This window comes from Rhopalosiphum maidis, chromosome 4, assembly GCF_003676215.2.
Source record: "Rhopalosiphum maidis isolate BTI-1 chromosome 4, ASM367621v3, whole genome shotgun sequence".
Taxonomy (NCBI): domain Eukaryota; kingdom Metazoa; phylum Arthropoda; class Insecta; order Hemiptera; family Aphididae; genus Rhopalosiphum; species Rhopalosiphum maidis.
The window spans coordinates 51,895,182-51,918,785 of NC_040880.1; the positions used below are offsets into that span (position 1 = coordinate 51,895,182).

Genomic DNA, 23,604 nt, shown 5'->3' on the forward strand with positions numbered 1-23,604 from the left:
TAATATAACTGGTCCAGTCGACCAGAGATTTTTAAGGTGGTAACTGATGGACGCGTGTTGTATAGTGAAACGTGTGCAGGAGGGTGAGGACGCGGCAATGTGCGGGAAATAGGTTTAATGAATTACGACTTTAATTACACGAACAATATTGCCCAAACTATATTGCTACCACCCTCAGAGTCAGAGACTTGAATAGTTTTGAAATAACTTGATTTCACGTAATATATATATATTACAATATGATGATAAATAACCCAGATAGCAGATTTTCTTGATAAGCCTCTTAATGCTTATGACTTGACTATGGAATGATAATAATAATAGTACATAAGAAGCAAAATTAATATAAAAGGGTTAATGTTCTTCTATACTTCATCCACAAAACAATAAACTATAAAAAAAATAACCATTTGTATTTTGTTAATTATACCATAAATATAATAACTATATACTATATACGGGAACATATTTGTAAAAGCTTTTTTAAAACAATTTAAATACCTATTTTGATTATTTTTTTTTTTTTTTTGTAGGGCGGATTGAGTAATACTGAAATCAGATCAATAATAATACGTAAATTAGTGATTTAAATTAAATTTTTAAAATGTTCAAAATTATATTTTACCACCGTGTAAACCTTACGAGAAAAACCATATTAATAGTAAATCAGATTAATTTCAAATCTTAAGTTATGAAATGTATTTTCTTACATATTTTGATTAACTTTTATTATAATATTATATTTAATACATATTATATTATGAATACTAAAAATTGAAGAAAATGTTTTGTTTTTCATTGTAAAACATTTATTTTAAAATTTCAACATTTACACACCTAAGAAATTCAATTTCCGCATAGTGGTACTGATATAACTAAAAGTATTTAGCAGCAAGGTGCACAAATATTGAAATTAGGATAAAAAATTATAACAAATAAAATAACAATTTATATGATATTGTTTGACTTATATATTTACTAAGGGATAACGTATCTTAAATAATATGTCCAAGCAGTATACAAAAAACATTTAACAATCCTATGGTGAAAAAAAAGAGTTTCTATAATTTTTACTGATTAATGACTACCAATTTCAATACACAATGATCAAAATAGTTTTGCAAATATGGCACCGTGTCTCACTGGTCTTATTTATTATTTTGTACTCATAATTTATTTATAAATTCAACAATAAAAACGGCTCAAGTCACAGTATTATCGTTATATTATGTCGTATGTAACATAAACTGTCGACTATTTCACTGGGGAATGAGAATGAAGTATTAACTTTTACGATCAGGCTGTACAAAAAAGAACCCCTAAACGGGTTTACGACTCAATAGTGAAATTATAAAGAAACCTATTTTTAAAAAAATAACTTACCATTCAGAAAAATGGCTATTATGACGTGTATTTTTCTAGTCAATAACTCGGCTGTTTTTATTCTTAGTCTCGTCAAATACCACTGGGCTCGTTAAATCTTCTAAACCGTGGTATATATATTGAAAAATGTATAGTCGTATTAAATTGTACGTTTTGTGTTATTGTAATCATCGCTGTCGATATTACTTTGATATAATATATTTTATCATATGTACAAATATACATAGACACGCTACACGCACATGCACACACATACACATACACATATACATACACATATACATGCATACATATATACATACATACATACATACATACATACATACATACATACATACATACATACATACATACGGAATATATAGCAACTATTGTACATTCCGCGGTACATTGAATAAGTTGTGTGCTTAAGGTATGCGTTATGACAATATATTTCATAAGTTGTCAACATTTTATAGTGTTAACCAAAAAAATAAAAATAGAGAAAAAACAGCTACACTATTATCTTTGCTATAAAATTGTTATTAATACTTAAACACATACCTATACTACGTAATGTTAACGTAAAAAAATGAAATACGCGTTCTCCTCGTTGACATAAAAAACTTTAAAGTTGATCTTGCTCTGCACAAAAGATGCGAACAAAGGGGGAAATTCTTGAATAACTGTTCGTAAAAATATACTTATTACGGTTCACTAGAGCGCTAACTAGAAACAACTGCCAATTCCGTACATACCATAGGTAACTTGCTATACGTATATCATTAAAACAAACCTAACCTAACGTTATACTTGTAAGAAGAACATAAAAAACTTTATTATCCAGATGCACCTTCACATTTATATATAAATATGTATGTAGACAAAGTTTGAGCTTATACCGTATACAATAATACGTCCTTTGCGAGTCTACATGACACGTCTTAGACAAGTAAATGCATATTCTCTTAACTAGCATGTCGTGTGTATAGCAGTACCAGTAACAGAAGAAAAGCTCTAATGGACATTTAAGTGTTGTACAGAAATTCAGTGCTAAGCACAATTTATTGTATCACTGGTTTATTTCTAGGGTATTTATTAAAAGTAGTAGTAGTAGAACATAATATACGTATATATTTCACAGACGATATTTTTATTATTATTTATGATTATTTACCGAGTGATATAGTAATGGATTGTAGTAATGGAACCACCACCACTAGGTATCCAGCAGCGATCAGGGCGCCGTTATAAATAAAAATGTACGTACCGCCAACAAGGTTCGAGGCTAACTACGGCAATGGTATTTTGGAATAATTTTTCATATAAATATTGTTATACTTACACTTCAATGGCTTTATTCCAATTTATTATGTAGCCAGAAAGGGTAAACGTCTCAACGTTGACGAAATGTACATTTCCCCTTTCCGAACCCACGTACAGCCACTTGCTACGGAGTGGAAGGTGTATAACTGTAATTCTAAAAAAAAAATAAGATTTACACTATGTACATAGTATTTACATAAAATAATACAATTGGAATTGATTTTGACTGTAAGTAAATAAAATCACAATTCTGTATATAATATAGTGTTGTATGCTTTATATATGTGGATATAGTATAACTTCTTGGAGCGAACTTAGTTTATGATTTGATATATTGCAGTAATTGCTACTGTGACCTACTTAGAAATGGAAATAGTAGGTAATAAGAACGATATACTTTATTAATATTTACATAATAAAGTTTAGTTTTATAATTTAAAACATAGTATTTAGCAATGAAAAACTAGGTATATATCTAATCGGTGAATATTATTTAGGTTTCTAAAATTAGATCTTAATAAATTAAATTTATATATAATGACTTTTTATTAAATTATTTTTTTTAAATAAACAATATCATTTAATTTAAACATAGACTCAATAATGTAATTAATTTCAACATTTATATAGTTGACGATTAGTTGAAAAAATTTAAGTAGTATAATAGATATCTTAAGCTAAATAAACATTATGTACTTATTGATTCATAGACAAACAAATAGTGTACTAAAATTATTTTTTAAGATCTTGCAGTATTCCTTACCTTTCTCGTTGAAATTTTAAACTGTGAACAACGTCAGCTCTTTTTTGTCTGAAATTCCATAGGTGTAAACTATCGTCAGCGGTTACCGTGATCAATGCTCCTTCGTTCATCAGAAACTCCACCTGAACAACGGCCGCCTCTAATTCGTGTCTAACCTGTGCATCTACTCCAGGTCTTCCAATTCTGTATTATATTCTCATTAAGGAAAATCGTAGGTGAATATAACAAGAACAATAGCAGTACAACAAAAACATGATGATTATATTTAAATGAATCAACGCAACATAATTCACGGTGAATTTCCAGAAAATATGCTGAAAATTAATTTTAAACACCGAACACAACATAATATTATATTAATTAAATATTTTACAAACGAATTGTTCCGTCTTCGTGAATCTCATTACATTATTAAATGTTATGAAAAAACCAAATCGACATAATTTTATAATACTGCAACGAACATATAATTTGAATATTAAACTTCGGATGTCGAACGACATTAGGACGAAACATCTATCTGATTAATTCATACACATCACCACGGTGTTTTTTAAATTCCCCGTTAGACGCATACAATAGTTGATTAGAGTAGAATATTATAATGATCACGTCAAGTATACTGATAGTTTTACAAACATTTTAAATCAATTTGTATCGTACGACAATTGTCATAAATATTTCTCACAAATAATATAACACATAAATCCGTACGACTATCACTAAAAATAAATAACTATTATTATGTATATTAAACACAGCGAGTGTTGAGTAGGTATATAATGAATTCAAGCACTCAAAATATACATTATAACATTATCGGTTTACGCAATTATTCAAAATATTATACGTATATTTTTGTTTTGTTCTAGCACTACAATAAAAGAACTTACATGCACAATGCACTTATAGTATTGTAAATTCTTCCGGTATTTTTCTATTGAAATAGTGAGCTTCTAGTGTCGGAAACGTTTAAATTCAAAACGCTCATTTTTTTCGTTTGAATGCCACACACACTATATAACATGTATATATATATATATATATATATATAAGTATACGGTTAAGTATAATATATGGACCACATGAGAGTGGTGTTCGAGGAAGAAAAAAGTATTGGCGATAAGTGTGTGTCTGCGTGTGGGGGTGGTGAGGGCGAGGCTGAGTATAATATTATATAAAAACTTCTCAGTGAGCGTCTCCTCTAATGGATTCGGTTCGAAACGCGGCTCATCCCGCGTGCTGTATATTATAGTAGCCAACGCGCAGATCATTATACCGATGATGATATTATTGTACATAATAATGTATAATACGCAACGTATCACAATATCGTATACGCGGTCAAAGGATCATCCAGCTGCTGAACTAATATAATAATATAAATATCCTTATAATACATAAATATTTATAGTGGCGTATACACTATATAAATATATATATAATGTACCAGTCATATGTTATATTGTCGCTACACGTTTACTTTGCACTAGATACATTATGTGTAATTGTATCCATGTCGGATTTCCTCGTGGATTTTTCATATTTATTATGACATAGGTGTCCGAACCACACCTATAAATAACTAATTCTATCACAAATCGTTGCGCAGTCGACGGCGTACCGGGTGCGGTGACAAGTGAAATATAACCAGCCCAAACACGTTATTTAATCACGAAATTCGATGGCACCTGGGCACGTTGAAAATTAAACCAGTGACGTAAAAATCTAAAATCGACGTGGTTGTTATACTGGATGACCAGCTAACCACAGTTGAGTGATATAAATTTTTTAACCACGCGTAATTGATAAATAATATGTATTGTGACTATTCTGGGATTTGAACTGTATTTTAAGATGAAAACTTCGTTTTGACTTCTATAATTACAGCGCTTAATATAATACATGATTTGATTCGCGTGCGCGGTGGACTTTCAGATTCAAATAGAAATTAACCCCCAGGTCATTGCGAGCGTAAACGAATCGATATTGCGTGTAGTATGGTATGATATAATATAATATAATGAGAAATGTGCGCAGAGCAACAAAACGATTGAACGATATCAGATACAGATGTGTTTTTTATTTATGTGTTATTTATTTGTTCAGTACCTACTAGGCTATATATATATATACACACACAATCAGTTTCATTTCACCATTTCGTTTTACATTGAGTACCTACCTACAACACTACAACAGTTAATACAACACTATAATAACGCCGTTAGAACAAATTACACGTGTAGAGTACATAATATGTAGACTGAACTACGCTGCTGCTGCTGCACACAGCCAAGGAATTTACATGGGCTTATAGTTACATCGTGACGATGTGTATTTTTATTTTTTATTTTGGATTATAGTCGATTATTTATTTAACGTACAGTAAATATTAGCAAGCTACTCGCCGCCTGACACCGATCCAGCGCGATCCACTGTGCACCATCGGTTCAGTAATAGTCAAGTTCAGATGTTTTTCCATCACCATCGACCCACCTGCCTAGTCTCTCCTGTATAATAAGTGTAATCGTTTGGCGAATTATTCGCGACCGATAATAGTCCATATAGTTATCACCATAAATAATAAAAAGTTATAATAATACCATATTATTTTATACCATGGTACCGTGATAATATATGTCACATCTTCGGAGAATCATGGTTGAATATTATATTACATACAAGCATCGATCTATTCACCGTACTTGACGTTTTGTTATTTAACATATATAGGCAATATGTTACGTGTCTACATTAGAATTTGGTTGAATTGATCGCGTCTAGCTATTATTTAGAGATGATTTGGAAATACGAGTTCAATAGATCTGTACATACCAAACCAACAATTTCATATTTTTAATATTATGCATATATATATATAAATATATATAGGTACTGCATATTATTATTATGGAATACTCTACTGTTGACCAATAAAGGCCGAAGAGTAGGATTCATGGCGAATGAAATAACATCATAAATGTCTACTAATGGTGTTATTATTATAATAGCTTTCGTAATTATAAATATAAAAAAACAATCAGTCTATTAAGTGCAATGCTGTTATATTTTCAATGCTTTGTATAATATATAACATACATAGAGAAACACTCCACGAATTACGATACTATATTAAAACTATAGCTAATTTATAACAACAAAACCCACGTAAGATGAAAATGGGCAATTGATTTTTTCATGTTAATTATGAATTTAAAACTTAGAACCACTGATAACCGTACAATAATGTATATATACCTATTGGTAACATTTACAAACCGAACAACATAATAAATTAATATTATTGTTACAATTATTATCACTGAAACAGTTATTATTATGATATATTTATTTTATTAATTTATATTAATCAATTATTATTTATTACTCTAAAAGACATAAAAACAACGTCGAAGCGTAAAATCAACAATAGTAAAAAAAAAGCTTTTGCATGATTTTTGCCTACAAACAACAATTTTATTTTTAACAATCAGTAATTTAAAATTATTATCAAGATAATAAAACTTTTTTTTTTTAATAAAAAACACAGTTTTATTATAAATTTGATACTGAGTATAACCATACGTATATGAGGCAAATGTAATTTACTTTTATTCTGCTTATAGTAGACGCAAGAACTACATTATAGAATACATATTTACATATTTAAAAGGCATGTTTTTAATTTACATTAAGTTATTAATATACTCAAATGAGCAACAATTACTAAAAACTTGAATAACGATAGTTAATTATAAATTTATAAATTAAAAAAAAAAATTATGCATATTATTTTATTTTTAATAAACTTTTTGAATAAATAATTTTAAAGATTCAATTAAAACTTAAATTCATGTAAAAGTTTTGTGAATATATGATAATAAAAAAGGTTTCAACTAAAAAATATAAATTTGCATATTTTGTTTTATTCAAAATTATAAATAAATAAATAAGTCTGTAATGATAATAATAATAATATGCAATTAAATATCTAGTTTAAATATATTTGGAAATGTGCTAATATGAAGTTCTGAAATGTTGACACAAGCCGTTTTAATATTTACCGATATACAACAATTGCGTAAGGCAATATTAATAACTAGGGTATAACAAAAAGAAATGGGTCAATGTCAAAATCATTTCGATATTATATCTCAAAAAAAAACTATTTATTTTTATTCATATTTGCTTTGGTTGTTGTACTAATAGCTAATAATAAATTAATACTGTATAGTAAATAAAAACAAAGAAGAAATATTTTATTTATGATTAAACCCTTCAAAATTACTATCATATCAGATTAAATACCCTAAAATTGTAGTATAAATAATAATATTAACAAAAGAAACGTGTTAGTAAGTATTATAAATATTATAGGGTTGTATGTTTGGTGATGTTCAAATTATTATTTAAATAAATTTAAAAATTTGAAATAATATTCCAAATACAATTTTAAATATGAACACAATGAAAAAATATTCTAAAGCAAATATCAATTTCTAATCAATTAATGCTATAGAATATTAAAAATAATTTATCTTATTAAAAAAAAAATATATTTATTGTAAGATTGGAGTAATTACAAATTATGATAAATTTAGAAGTCACATTATGTTTTTATTACAATGTTAACAAATGTTTAATGTGACCTTCATTACTTACACGGGAAATATCTAAGTGATATAAATTCTAATATTCATACCTACATATATAAATATATATATATATATATATATATTTATCTAAGAATTCTGTCTTGGGCCAGAAGCCACCCTATTCTCATAACTTTAGTCCATGATTTGTTTCTTCTGGTGTACCTATATAAAAGATTTTGCACAGTTAGACATATCTATAATATAGACCTCCCCCCTCTGTGAGCTATTGATAAACTGAAAATTCACTTTACAAAATTCATCAACTTGATTATAGCCGACAAGCTTCAATAGCTTTATATGGAATTTTATTATTGATTAGATGTGTGACGTGCAATAATGAGGGTTACATTAAATATTTTTAGAAATTGTAACAACTTAATGCTACTAATAACCTATAAAACTCTTCCTAGCTTTTGATTATTCAAATTTTTCAATAACTATGATAATTTAAATTGGATTTTGGAACATCTGTATATTAATAATTTAATTAGGTACGCCTTTTCCTATTTTTATATTTTAGAAATAACATTTTTTAATTAAATTGATTATACATTAAATTCCTAAATATAAATAAGATATAATATTGATTTTCTTTATTATTAAAAATAAATGAAAATACGAGAAATATATGAACCACACAAGCCTGACAACTTCTTGGTTTCTATTTTATAGTTCCTGGATATTATTTATGAAAATACAATGAAGTGTAACCAATAATTAATATCTTGTAGCATATTATTTACATTCAATATGTTAAAAATAGCAATTTATTAAAATGGACTACGTACATCATTATAAAACGTGATAATATCATGTGACGATAAACATATACACAAATAAATATAATAATATAATATTATGTAGATAGGAGCAATATACGATAGTACTTATATGCGATTTATTTAATTTATGTCAATAGCAAATAAAATGACGTATTTTTCAAAGACAACGAAACCAACAGTAGTACGATATTGTTAAATAATACATTTCATAAAACCAACAATGGTATAAGTAACTATGGCCAACAAAATCCTGGATGGCATAACGGGCTTACATTGTAGATTGTATGCATACATGGCGAATAGAAATCTAAAACAAATGTAAGATTTATTGAAAAAAGGAACCGTTAAATACATATATATATATGTATATTTTAAATAACCAAAGTAAAATAAAAAACAAATATCTGTAAAATATTAGCATCATACGTGGTTGGGTATAAAAAATAAGAATTGATCAATATATTTAGTGAATACTAATTTATTTATCTCTTAACAAAGTCAATACAAATAACAAATTGAAATGTTCTGAAACAGTATTACAAATAGTAAATTAACTGTGCTAAGTTCAACTACATACTTTTATTTTAGGATAAAATATATCCGAACTAATACTAAAATAATTAATACTACACAAATGTACCAAAAATAAAAAACCTTCATAAAATAAATTAACTTTTTGTTCGATGTTAACTAAAGCTTAGGAATACACGAATTTTCACATTTCAACACTTTTGTTGGGCCATATAACTTTTAAAACTATTTTAGCATGCTTTATGTGTATATAAACTGATTAAAATATACTACATTTATAATAATATTTAAAATACGTATAAAATAGTTTCATATTTCTAAATATGAGGATATTTTGAAAGAAAAAGCAATTTTTTATCATAAAAAAGAAAAGTTATAAATATATCATTTAAATTGTTGTAATATTTAAATTGTAGCTTACTATTTTTGTTTTTAGAATATATACTTTTAACACTCATTTTATGACTTATGCAAAAACTCGGAAATAGCTCATTCTTTTTTCTTTATTATAATTATTTTTTTTTTTTGGTAAAAGCACGGAAAAAATAAACTTGAAAACATGAATAGTCTGAATATTTTGAAATAAAACTTTAGTACTGAAATAAATAGAAGTGTTGTAGTCTATAAAAGGAATGTTCCAAAATAAATGAGAAAAAAAATATTTTTTTTAAAAATACATAAATTTTTATACTTGACTACTGTTTTGAGGAAATTAACTCTACAGGTTATATAAACACCTTGCCCGCAAGAATTATTGATTTTAATAAATAGTTTGACCTCAAATATAATTACAAGAGTATTGGAATTTTAAAATAAAACTTTAATATATTAGTATCATGAACACTAAAATATGTTAAATTTTAACTATATTGATAGGTACTATGTAAGGATTTCATAAAACAAGTACCCGAAAAAATAACGTTCAGACCAGTAGTCGTTTATTATTATGCAAAATTGATTTATATAATCAACTTACATACATTTTAAATACATAAATCAATTTTGCGATGGATATAATATTATTATACTTGAAAAAAGGATACAACGCTTATAACTCTTACATTACTTAAATAAAAACACACTATAAAATGCTTTCGAAAAAAATTAAATATCCATAGGTTTCAATATATGAGATGTACCCACGCAAACATTCAATAATATTTGATATAATGGAATAAAAATATTACAGATACATTATATTCCAAGTAAGAAATAACATGCCATAATGAATGCAATAGCTTTGTTTAGAATCTAAAATGTAATATTTTAAATTCAATTCGTTTGGTTTTCAGTTAAAGATTTCCATAAAGATAGATATTACATTTAAATAAATAATACTTGAAATGTTATCATTTAAATTTAGTTTTAAGACTCGCTCTTTTTAAATACATAATTATATAATCGGTATATTCAAAGTTTTTCAGTCTCAATAATTTAAACATTAACTTATAAAATATAAACTATATTCAATTTGATAAAAATTAAGTTTGATAATAATCGTCAATCCAACAGCTTAATCATAATAGCACCACTAATTCAGTGGATCAAAACATAAAATTATATCGTATTTGTATATTAATTAAAAATATTCAAATAAATAATTGTAATATGTAGGTATCATATGAAATATTTTTAACGTCAACGCCATGATTACTATCTGAACTCATTTTAAAGCAACAACATTTGACTAGTGTATTACATCTTTGAAACTAAACTAAAGGTAAACCAAGTTTTGGTACTTTGGTCTAATTATAGAGAATGAAACTTGAATCCCTTTGACTAAATATCCTTTTGATAAGATAAAAGAAAATACTTTTCATAATGATGATGACGACGCATGTAGGTTGTTTCTGGCCATTACAACATTCGTTAAATATATGTAAATATATATTTATTATATAATTGTGGTTGTCTATATAAAAAAAAAAATGTTGTCGATAAACATAAATTACTTGGCATACACAACGAGCAGAATTATTTTACTCCTTTGTAGTACATTATTTTTGCCTATCAAATATACCTACCCTAACCTAACCTAAACTAAGTAATAAAAACTTTATTAGAACCTTTAATAAATATTTACTAAAAAAATACAAACACACAAGATATATTAAAAAATAATTCAATATTAAATTATAAATGATGTATACAATCTTTATGTTAACTTCCACAATCTAAAAGAATATAACTAAGCTAAATTTCTAAGATACCGTTAAAAACCCAAATGGAATTTAGTTAATAACTCAATTATTTACTAAAGTAGATCAATAGTTTATGAGAATCAAATATACTTGGTTAAAAGTAAAATATATTCATTTATTTACGATATAGGGAAATAAAAATAACAATAACTTAATCTATACATTTATTTTATACGTTTTTATTACTTAATGGTTTGTCAAACTTATAATCATACTTAAAATATAATTTATTAAATATATTATTATTAAAATATCGAATTATATTTCAATATTATTTTTATAGTTATATCATCATTAAATATTTAAATTAATATAAATGAATTATAATTAATTAAATTTAAGACTATACGATGAACTTTAACATTTCTAAATATGATTTTATTATACAGAAAAAAAATATACTTTAAATATTATCGGCGAATCACTTTGCATAAAAATTATTTAAATGATATATATTAATACAAATAAAAGGTATAAATATATATATAAATATACTACTACATTTTGGTAATTATTTATTGAAATATCAAAAGAAACATGAATAAACGATTCATTATCATAGCTATGTATATTAATTTATTATTATAAGGTAAAATATATCACAAAATATTTATTTTTAAGAGATAATATAAAATTGACACAAAATGGTGCAATAAGCATCGATGAAGATAGTAGGAAAATAAATAACCTGAGATTACTTGTTTAAAATTCACTCAGTAATAAAACTTAGCTTGGAGGTAAAAATTAGATATTATACGTATTACAATAGATAAAAATAAAAATAAATAGATTTGCAAAAAACTGTTTTAAAAAACTTATAATTCTTTATAAAAGTATTATTACTTAAAATACCCTGGCGTAATTTACCAAAAATAGAAATATCAATATTACACATAACTTTATTACTTAAATAATTCATTACAGTTTATTAGAAGAAGATAAAATAAACATGAAATCAACGAAGTTGTAATATTTAAAGATTTATTAAATACCTAGGTATAAGCTACACAATATTATAAGTTTTGACAATTATTGCTAATATTCAAATTCTTGAGAAAAACTTTAAACGTAATGTATTATTTTTGAAAAATTATAATATATTACCTTTATGATACCTTTATGCACGAAAACTTTAATTTTTATAATATTATTATTGAAAGGATATGAAAATACGTTTAAATGATGTGAATAAGAATTACTATTTTTATAATTTAATAAAAAATAATTTGCGAATACCTCTACATAAAATCAAATAAACCTTTACAAAGTCTATAATTTTTATTATGCAAGGCGAACTTTACAGTTATTAAAATTAAGAATACATGTTTGTAACTATTTCAATGTAATATACTATATTTAATACAATTTATAAAACGTATATTATTTTTATTAATATGTACTAAGTTTAGTAGTATTTTACTATTTATATCTACTTGATTAAGCTTATTATAAATTAAATTATATTAAATAAAAAATCAAACAATAATTATTAATTTATAAAATGTATAAATATATATTAGGTCGTCAATATAACTAAAAAAAAATTGTTTAAATTTTCATTATCAATCAGTTTGACCCAAATTTGTCTATAGTGTATTATATATATATATATGTTAAATACAAATATACATGGGAATAAAATAATATGTGATATTTAAAACAATAAATTATAAAATACTTTATTAAATAATAACATTATATTATAAATGCATTTCCATATTTTAAATATTGGCTCATAGAAAAAAAATAATAATAAAAGTTTCATTTGATAATAATCAAAAATGTAGACCTACAAACTCCAAGTTAGTGATGTAGTATGTACCAATACATAGGAACACCGAGATTGCCTATACTATGCGCCGTCTAATATCAAAAATTATTTTATATTTGGTAAATCATGTCATGTAAATTTATTTTTACAAATTACGAGACTTTATAACATTTTAATCATAAAAAAAATTTAAATTTATAAAACATTTTTTAAACACTTATAGACTATAATATGAAATTTTATACATGGGTCGAAAATTATAATTTACTTTTATTATAATACACTAATGGCAGTGTTGTGATACCAACACAATCCAATTTAAATTTTAAAAATGATACATACATACTTTTTACTTTAATTTGTATTTAGATAATTATAAATAATATTCGATACGAAGATTAAAACAATAAAACAAACATGAATATGCATATATTATACATTTTAATGCAAACTTTTATGTTTTAAGATAAGATCTACAAAATAAAGATATCTTTTAAAATATAATTTACTATCTACTTCACCAATAAAACCGTTCTTGACACCTAACTTATTATACACTGACTATAAATACTCATTTAAATATTGTGTTATATCTATCCGAAAATATATTAAAACCAATAAAATTGAATCCAAACCAATATTAATATTTTTCTCATATAAAATTAACTACAATATTTTAATTATAATAGATTAATTTTTAAAAACGTGATTCAAATTCTCTATCTGAAATAAAAAAATACAATAAGCGTATACGTTCATACAATAACACACATCTAAACAAATACATATATATATATATATATAAATATATACATCCTTATTTATGAATATACATATATCATTGTAAATTAGAGCCAATCATATTTATTTGCACCATGACCATCATAATATGTACCTATAATATATTCGCCATATAACAGTATTATCGTATATCTATTGAAATATTCGTACATCATCGGATAACTATAGCGGGTACGCATACTGACATAAATTCATGTGTTGAATTAAGCTTAATTTAATGATGCCCAGCCGACAAATTTGCAGAGGCTTACACGATGTGGGCATATTCCTCTAAATGTTCAATCATTATTATTAGATTTAACCTATGTTTGTATGTGATGGAAGAGTGGATAGGTGTATAGTTTATCCCCCCCAATTAATAGGACTCAATTAACACACAAATACATCATGTGAGGCATAATAAGGGGAGCTAAATATACCGAATGTTGGCCATACATGATGGAAGTCTAAAACCCATATAATATCAAATGTGTCTACACACTATAATCATAAGCATTTATAAATATCCACGCAAACGCTATATTCTGGGTAACTCTGTTCTATAGAATATATTATATTGTTCATAAACATATTAAATAGTACCTATTGTATAATTTATATATATAACTTGTAGAACTTTCAATGGTTTTTCGAAATATGCCTTTAAAGTGGAATCTTCAACATCAAGTATTCACTATTAAAGCGTGAACATATTTATTATGTTTCTATTATAAATATATAATATGCTGCTGTTGCTCTTGTCAGAATACGAAGAACACCGTGGAATTCTAGGGGACCAAAGCTTCTCTATATAGAATAGAAACACTGTGGAATGTCACCAAACTACGACTAACAACGACTTATTCAATTTATATGCACAATGCACATGGTTGTGCTAAGTCGCAACTGAAATTAACGGACAGCAATATGGACTTAAACCTAATTATGAATATAATTGTTTTAAAATTCGTAAATATTAACGCCACCGTCGATAGAGGGGCTGTGATTTTTACCTTTATTTCGAATATAAATCATAATATGTAGTAATTATTTATTTAGAAGTTTGATATTTTATAGATTACTCGCAGAAAAAAAATATTAACAAAATTCGATTAAAACTTGAAGATTTCTATCCGTTTTTTTCTTAAAAATGATTTATAAATTTAGAAAATAATAATACCATAGTTCTGTTAATACTAAATAAAAACGATTTTTAAAAATGTAGAAATAATTTGAGTGTAGGGTCAAAAAATGACCCTATAAATGTGACACCAGGGACAACAATAACAATTACCTACGAGGCAATATCAGTAAAAAAATCAAATTGGCCAGATAGTCTTAAAAACATTTTCTATACATTTTTAATGACTACATTTTGTTAAAATTAAATTAGCATTTTCGAAAATTATCTCTACATAGTGTTAATTGTTGTCATTCTCAATAAGGTGATAAATTATCCAAACTTTGAAATAAATTTTACAGTCTAATAACTTATACGTGTACTTAACAATAAGTAAAAATATAATAAAAATCACATCGTTAAAAATATTATATCAAATTCACAGGAAATTTTTTCACTTTGAAAATGCAACATTAACTGTTATCATTAAATAGGAAAAAAACAATACGTGCTTCAAATATAGACTATTATAATCCATTTTAAATTTTCTCATGTATATTTTTTTACAGTTAAATTATAATCAATTGTATAAGTTATATTAAATATATATTTTTAGTTATTTACTAACATACACGATATTTTAATTTCTTGATTTTTAATCAAGAAAATATAGTAATTGAAACGAAAAAGTTTGAATTTTTAAAAATTCAAGAATTTTTGTTAAATAGAAAAATAATAAAAATGTAACTCAGTTATAATGAGTAGGTGGATAATTAAGCTAGCTTTAAGATAAAACATTAATGAGAAAGATCCGATATCACCCTCAAACGGTATAACTATTTGAATCCACAAAAACGTCGGCGAGAACAGTACTAAAATGTCTATTTTTTAACTTTTCTCCTAAACTATTAAAGCTAAAAAGTTGGTTGATAGCTCATTAAAAAAGAAATATCAAGTAAATACAAAATTTGAGATTAAAAATGTATTTAAAAAAAAATATTTAATTTTTTACTGTTAAAAAAATATTTAATTTTTTACTGTTAAAAAAATAGTTATTTTTCTAAGTGTTCATTTAGCGTGGTAGATTACCGAAACTAGAGAACGGATTTTTTTATTTGAAGTCTTGTCAGGTTCACATTGACTAGGAAAAGTGCTGTGAAGATTTTCAGAACTTTATCTTCAATTGTTAACTCACTACAAAGCTATAAAGCTGAAAAACATAAAAAAACGCCCTATAAAATGTGTTCAATTTTTTTTTTGAAGATCTGTAATAGAATTAACTATAAAAGATAAAGTTTTGAAAATCTTCACTCCACTTCTCCTACCCAATGTGAATCTAAAAAGACCCCAAACAACAAAATCCGCTCTCCGGTTTCGGAGGTCTATCTTACTAAATAAAAATGAAAATAAAATACCTACATAAATAATGCATACAATTAATAAATTTCCAAAAATTAAAAAACAAGAAAGTTTACATGTCGATCCCTGATTTGACAAACGTTTTTTTTATTATTATTTTCACGTTAGTGAACCAAACTAATTTATTATGATATAAAAATAGAATTATTATATGTTTACCATGAAACGTAAACGACAAGTTATATTTCATTAAAATTATACATTTGTCTGATGATATAACACATTAAAGTTGCTAGCTCATTTAATATAAGAACAAATTTTGTCTGAAAAATTGTATAAAAGAAAAAATTACTTAAATCCCATTGCGAATACCAATATACCACCCACACACTATAATATAAGGAAACGCTGATGACAATCTCTTAGAATTTATCTTCATCACGTTCAACCAATTCGAGCTGTCAACGTGATCAACCCCTTCGCTACACCGTTCTCTCAACCGTATATGATAGGAATGTCCGAAAATACGAAGGAAATGCAGAAATTTATTCAACTGACAGTTTTGGGGGACCACCAACACTATTCAGGAACTTACGACAGTATATAATAAATAATATGAAATAATGTTATCCATTAATGAGTGCGGGAAACTTCTGTCACGAGCAACACAATGAACTTCCAGAAACCGACGTTTTTGAGAAATGGTTTTTCACCGCGCTGGCGCAAAGAGGTGATAGTAATAACTCTGATACTGTTTAACTATTTACTGTTAATGTGGTTTAGTTGATTAATATAGTAGTCAAACTGAAAGAGTAATCTACAATTAATCATTTCAAGTTGAAGTGTCTAATGGGTTCTACTTTGAATTTCTATAGTTAAAATGTTTTATGAGACATTTTTTTTTAAATTTAATAAACGTTATAAATATTGTTTTTAAAAACTTATTAAATAGTCATATTATATGCGTTAATAGGTAAAAAAAATATTTTAATTATTTAATTGATTTTAAAATAACAATTTTCATATAGAGGTACTTTTAACTCGAATAGTAAATTAAAATGATTTATAAAAAGCTTAGAAAAATTTAGAATTTATAAAACAACTGATAATATTTACGAGTATACAAATTCTAGTTATTAACTGTTGTTAGCAGCTATAATTTATTTGAAAATTACTTCGATATTTTCAAACAAAAATGCAATACATTATGAAACTCATTTTATTCTGAAAATATTATTAGGAAAGTAATACGTATTTCAACTTTCAAGACAAGTATTAAGAGTACTTGGTTGAGAAGTAAGTGACAAGTAAAATGATTTTTTGATGCTATATGAGAAATGACAAATGTGTTGCTAAGATAAAAGCCAATTTCAAATAATTTTCTAGCGAAAAAAAAACTATAATAAAATCATAAAATCACAAATATCTACGACTGATAATCAAACAGGAATCCTATCGAATACGTTTTGAGTCCAGTTTTCTATTGAAAACATCTATACTTATTCACATAAACTAATGTTTATACATATTACCAATGACATGATAATAACGATAGTAATCATAATAGCGATTATAACCACATGGCACAGCTGGCTACCACATGTGTTATATCTGATACATGGACTTACACTTCAACGAATTCGCCGCGAGCCGTTCATTTAGTAGAGGGACTACATTACACATTTTTCTGTTTTCCCCGCGAGTATTGATTTCTCTAGTTTCCATGTTTTAGGTCACAAGCCGGGCGGGGCGAGTAGATTTTTCGGCGGCCGAAGACAATGACGGAGAATCGCAAGTATATGGGTGTGGGTGTATGTGTCTATACGTGTAACGTGCCTATATAGTAATATGGCTATATACATTTTTTTTAAATTTATAAAAAAAATATATTACGTTTTAACACGCATTTATTCTTATTACTGAGTCGTATATCATACAGATGATTCAATAATTTAGGCCAACAACCGATTAAATATCTACAGACCGCAATAATAGTAACATAAATCACCAACACACGTACAATATTCAGTGAAATATATTAGACGACAACAGGGGTATAGGAGATATAACTATTAGCTGGCAGTGGTTGAGTGACAGTCCAACCGACTATCAGCGCGCGCACACACGCACACACATACTGGCAGAGTGACAGGTGTCCCATGTGTCCCACCCTAAGCCTATTTCCTGAAATTGAATGCACTGAAATGTACAGTCATAGGTATGTTTCGGAAACGTTCCGACATGGCACCAACTTATTGTAGGTACAATAAGTATTTACATGCATGGTATTAATACTAGAAACATACGCTCAAAAACGGTAAATATAATAATGTTATCATTATTTCTGACATAATATTCGGCGAAGAGAGCGGTATATAACTTATATTGTGTTGAAAGAAAAACAGAGGTATAATAGATATATATTAACATCGTCGCGGCGAGAGACGATATATTGCGGCGCCGACACGTGATTGTCGGATTTTCCGGACGCACGTCAAAGAAAATAATATTTTACCGGAAATGTTTAACATTATCTCTATCCCCGCTATCCCCGCTTTTGACACTTCTTTATATATCTGGAGTATCATTCCAACGTGTCACTTTGTTTCCGAAAAAACACGCAGGACAGCAGGATTTTGTGACTAAATCGAATTTGCTGAAGTTCTGTACAGAAACTCGGCTTTTATTATTATTCTCGTGAAACAATATACACTAATGACTTGGGTGTTTACGTTATCCGTGACTTTTATGCATACAATATGGACTCTCCCTAAGAAACTATCGGATCACGGTCAAAACTAATGCAATTTTATTTTAGTCCGTTTCCGACATTAAGATTAACATTTTGCGACCGCTTCAATTTCCTTTAGTATTTTTTATGTATGACGTAATTTATGTTAAAGCACATTATGGCGTTACCAAACAATAATACGGATACAGTACGTTCAAAAATGAAAAAATATACCGAAACGATGAAAAAATTACCACTGATAATAGTTTGAAGTGTTATATTATATATATGAAATACTATAAAGTTGTATTGAATGTTTTTGACTGTTAAAATGCTACCATTAACTAGATGAATAATAGTGCGTGATAAATCATTGTGAAAATATTGTCAGAATTTGTGTGTATATTGTGGCCTCTCCATGACAAATTATGAATGCTTTATTTATTTTTATTTTTTTAAAACTTTTTTCAATTTATTTAATTTTAAAATATTATTTTACTTGTACGTAAAATACAAGATAAATATCTATTACTAACTTTACTGCGTTGTATATAATTTACGAATACAAAGAAAAAGAAAATATACTAATGGATAAACAAAATAATTTAATACTATATATGTCGGCGGTTTTACGCTATTATAAAAGTTACCTTCTGTCTTTTATAGAACACGCAACATAGAAAAGGCATAGCAATCCATATTTCCTTCATAGGTAAAGCGGAAGGATTAGGTTTGAATGATCGTATTGAAATTTATATTTTAATAAAAATATAGTCATCTTAATTTAAACAACTAAAATATCAATTATTTATGTTATACAGGTTATATACAATATGAGTAATTATTCTTCGTGAAAGCCAATTCATGAAAACTTATTTAAGAACCTAAAATATTAATCTTAACATCAAAACTAAATTTTTAATAATACAAATATTGAAATATTTAATATAAATTATGTAGACACGAATTAACCAGTAGTCGAGTAGTATTTCTTTTAATAATAATAATAACAATAATAAACAACATGTAATAACTAATAATAAAGACAAGTAAAAGAGTATACATATACTATAAATATATTAATTTCGATTTTATTTTTTTATCTAGTTAGCAGTAGCTATTAAATAATCTTTTGTTATTTTAACTCAAAAATAATAAATGTGAAAACTAAATAGAAGGTATTATGTATATTTTGTGTCAGATAAACGATACTATAAACTATTATGGACCTGGAAAGATGATTGTTTTTCCAAGAAAGGATAATTCAATAGATCCGTTAAATTATTCGTTTTGTGCGGTTTCTCCGCGCCCACTATGAAAACGTACAATAATTATCTACCTAATGCAAATCTGTCGTCTGACCAGTAATATAGAATATTATAATAATTTTAAAACTGTTTATGTATTTTCGTTTCTTTATTTTTATAAAGAAAACAGTAAATATATAATATTTAAACTTAAGTTCACTGAAAAAATATAAAAACTGTTTGGTTTTAAGATTCAGCTAAAATATGTATGTAATATGTATACCAAAAATCATATACAATACACGATGTAAAGATTAATTTTAGAAGAATCCTCTAATGCTCGATCGTGTTACAATGCCGACACTAAAATATATAGGTACATCATAAAAAGTCGCTACCATGAAGTTATGAACGCTGGATCAAATCTGTGACCTGCATTCCGTCTATTGTTTACTATTAAGGCTTAACAGAACAAAAGGGCCGTAAAAAAATTCCTTGTACAACACTCCGGAGGCGATGTTATCCTTTCTTTTTCTCCTACGTTTTTTCTTTCTGTCGCAAGGTCCCTATCGCGTGTTGGCGTATCACTTGTAATAGGTTTTGTGAGTATGGTGGTTTTTTGCACATTTCCCACATACTGACACTGATGAATGTACCTTTATCTTTTAATTTTTGTCTTACGCCTTTCCTTCATCTAATAACTTCATGGAATACATTTTTTTTTCGGGATTGAGATTTCGATAATAGACATGTCTCGAGAAATGTAGCTTTAAAGAGTAGTCGTTAAATAATCATTAGAACAAAAAAATTGTTTTCATTTGTATATACATTATATTCATTTAAATTTTCATTATCTTATAAATATTAAAATGTATATCAAAAAATTATCATTAAAATAAATAAAAAATATTTTAAAAATGTGAAAAACTACATTATTATAAAATTCATAATAGGTATATATAATAATTAAAAAACGTTGTGCAAAACTAAAATTTTAAAATAATTATTTATTTTTCAATAGCTACATCTAGCTATAGTTTGTAAGATGCAAATAGTTCAAACAGTTTTTTTCTATTTGCTTAGCATATTATAAAATCTAATAAGGAATTTTAATTAAATCTTGACACAAAATAATTGATTTTGTCGGTAATGCGTGACCTTTAATGATCTTATAACCCCTGACCGGTAGTATTTGAAAAGTTTTGGGTAAATCATAATAATTAAACTCAACAGCAAGCGAAACAACAACAATAACAACTTCAACTACTACTACTACTATACTGATTCTCTCAGTCTTGAAATTTATCTCATAACCCTCCGGGTGCCTTGCCCAAGTATAATAATCCCGTAAATATAAGCTCTTTCTCACTCTCTACCTCAGAATATAGCCTATCATCACTCGCAACTTGAATGTAACGCATATACTACTCAACTTATTCTTAATACTGTTTTAGACATAAGTGATCAGTTTAATAAATCACGATCTTATTTCCACGTAACATCTAGCATGAGTTTTATCGGAAAAAACCCTCCCCTTAGTAGTTTTTAATGTTTTTATTGCACATTTATACCACATTATATTCAATTCGTTTAGATTTATTTTCGTTTATACGCAAAAATAAGTTCTTATTGTATCGATCATACGATTTTCATGAAACGAAATTAACAATATTACCTATACAAAATATGATTGATATAATTGTTTTCTAAAACTATTATATTAATTATATTATTGGTATTTAATTATTATAATAATATATATTTATACCTTATTATATCAACTTATATAACTCAAAATATAATAATAACCTTCTGAAAAACAGTAAAAATAATCCTATTAATAGGTATTATTTTAAAATAAATAAAAAATATTGAAGCGATAGTACTATGGGTATAATTATGAGTATATATTTATCGTTTAAATAAGTAATTTCTTCCAAATCAGAACTTAAAATGTCAGTAAAAAATAATTGTCCTACTATATATTTTTTAGATTTTTATGTTTCCAATATGAACTACTTATAAGGAATCTTGTATTACATTTTCAAAAGTTATATACAATAAGAAAATAATTTTTAACTAAAATAAAATCTAAAAAACAATAAAAATATTCGAAATATTTATTATTCATGTAAATAGAAAACAATAATATAAATTTTTGGTAAAAATTTAAAGTATATATAGTATATGGTTATTCGCTAAACAAGTTACGTAAAAAAAAAAAAAAATGTTGTCGAAAATTAAATTTGCATGAAATGCCTTGTTTTGCCTTCGTTTTTTGTTTGATTGTCCCAATTATAAAAATAAATTCTGAGAATTTTTAAATTTGACTTCTCTATAGTAAAAAACTAAATCCAATTTTATGTCCAAAATTATCTCCATTTTTGAAAATCGAAGCATTTTATTGATAACTTAACGTGTATACAAAAAAAAATAACACATTATAAATTCAATACATTCATCACTCAACTCAGAATCCAAAATATTTTCAAAAAATTTGCAATCAACAATCAAAATGAGAGCACATAATTGAATTATCCAAATACTTGATACAATTTGTTGAATTATTAGATTCCACAAATTAAAATAGCTTTATATTAGCAAAATACCACTCGATGTTTAATTTATTCATTTATTTCAGATATTTGTATATGTTAATATTTATATGTAGGTATATTTTGTTTTTTGTATTTTTTTTTTTTTTTTTTTTGTATATTTAATACAAATATGATTTCATTATATTTTTAATTTTTACAATTTTTTAAGATAATTTGTTGGTTTTAAGTTACGTGATAATGGTATTCAAACACTACCTCACACACGCTTTAAACCACTCATATTTACATTAAAATACACATGTGAGCTTCAGTCATTTCAATATACACAGTAAGAGCACAATATCGTAACAGGAATATTATGCAAATGTCGTTTACCTAAGAGCAGAATACTTTTGTGATAGTTAAAATGAGCAAG

The 23,604-nt window shown here is 26.0% G+C and overlaps 1 protein-coding gene across 4 annotated transcripts in view; it reads right to left on the reverse strand.

The window, feature by feature from the left end:
- The window catches only part of LOC113555917 (syntaxin-binding protein 5), a 137,298-nt gene that overhangs the window by 71,672 nt on the left and 42,022 nt on the right, over positions 1 to 23,604 (reverse strand). For all 4 annotated transcript variants that reach the window (XM_026960537.1, XM_026960536.1, XM_026960538.1 and 1 more), the window contains exons 3-4: positions 3,452 to 3,634; positions 2,708 to 2,842 (exon numbers count right to left, since the gene is read on the reverse strand). In XM_026960537.1, the coding sequence (XP_026816338.1) occupies positions 2,708 to 2,842; positions 3,452 to 3,634 (318 nt within the window). The remainder of the gene's footprint in view (positions 1 to 2,707; positions 2,843 to 3,451; positions 3,635 to 23,604) is intronic.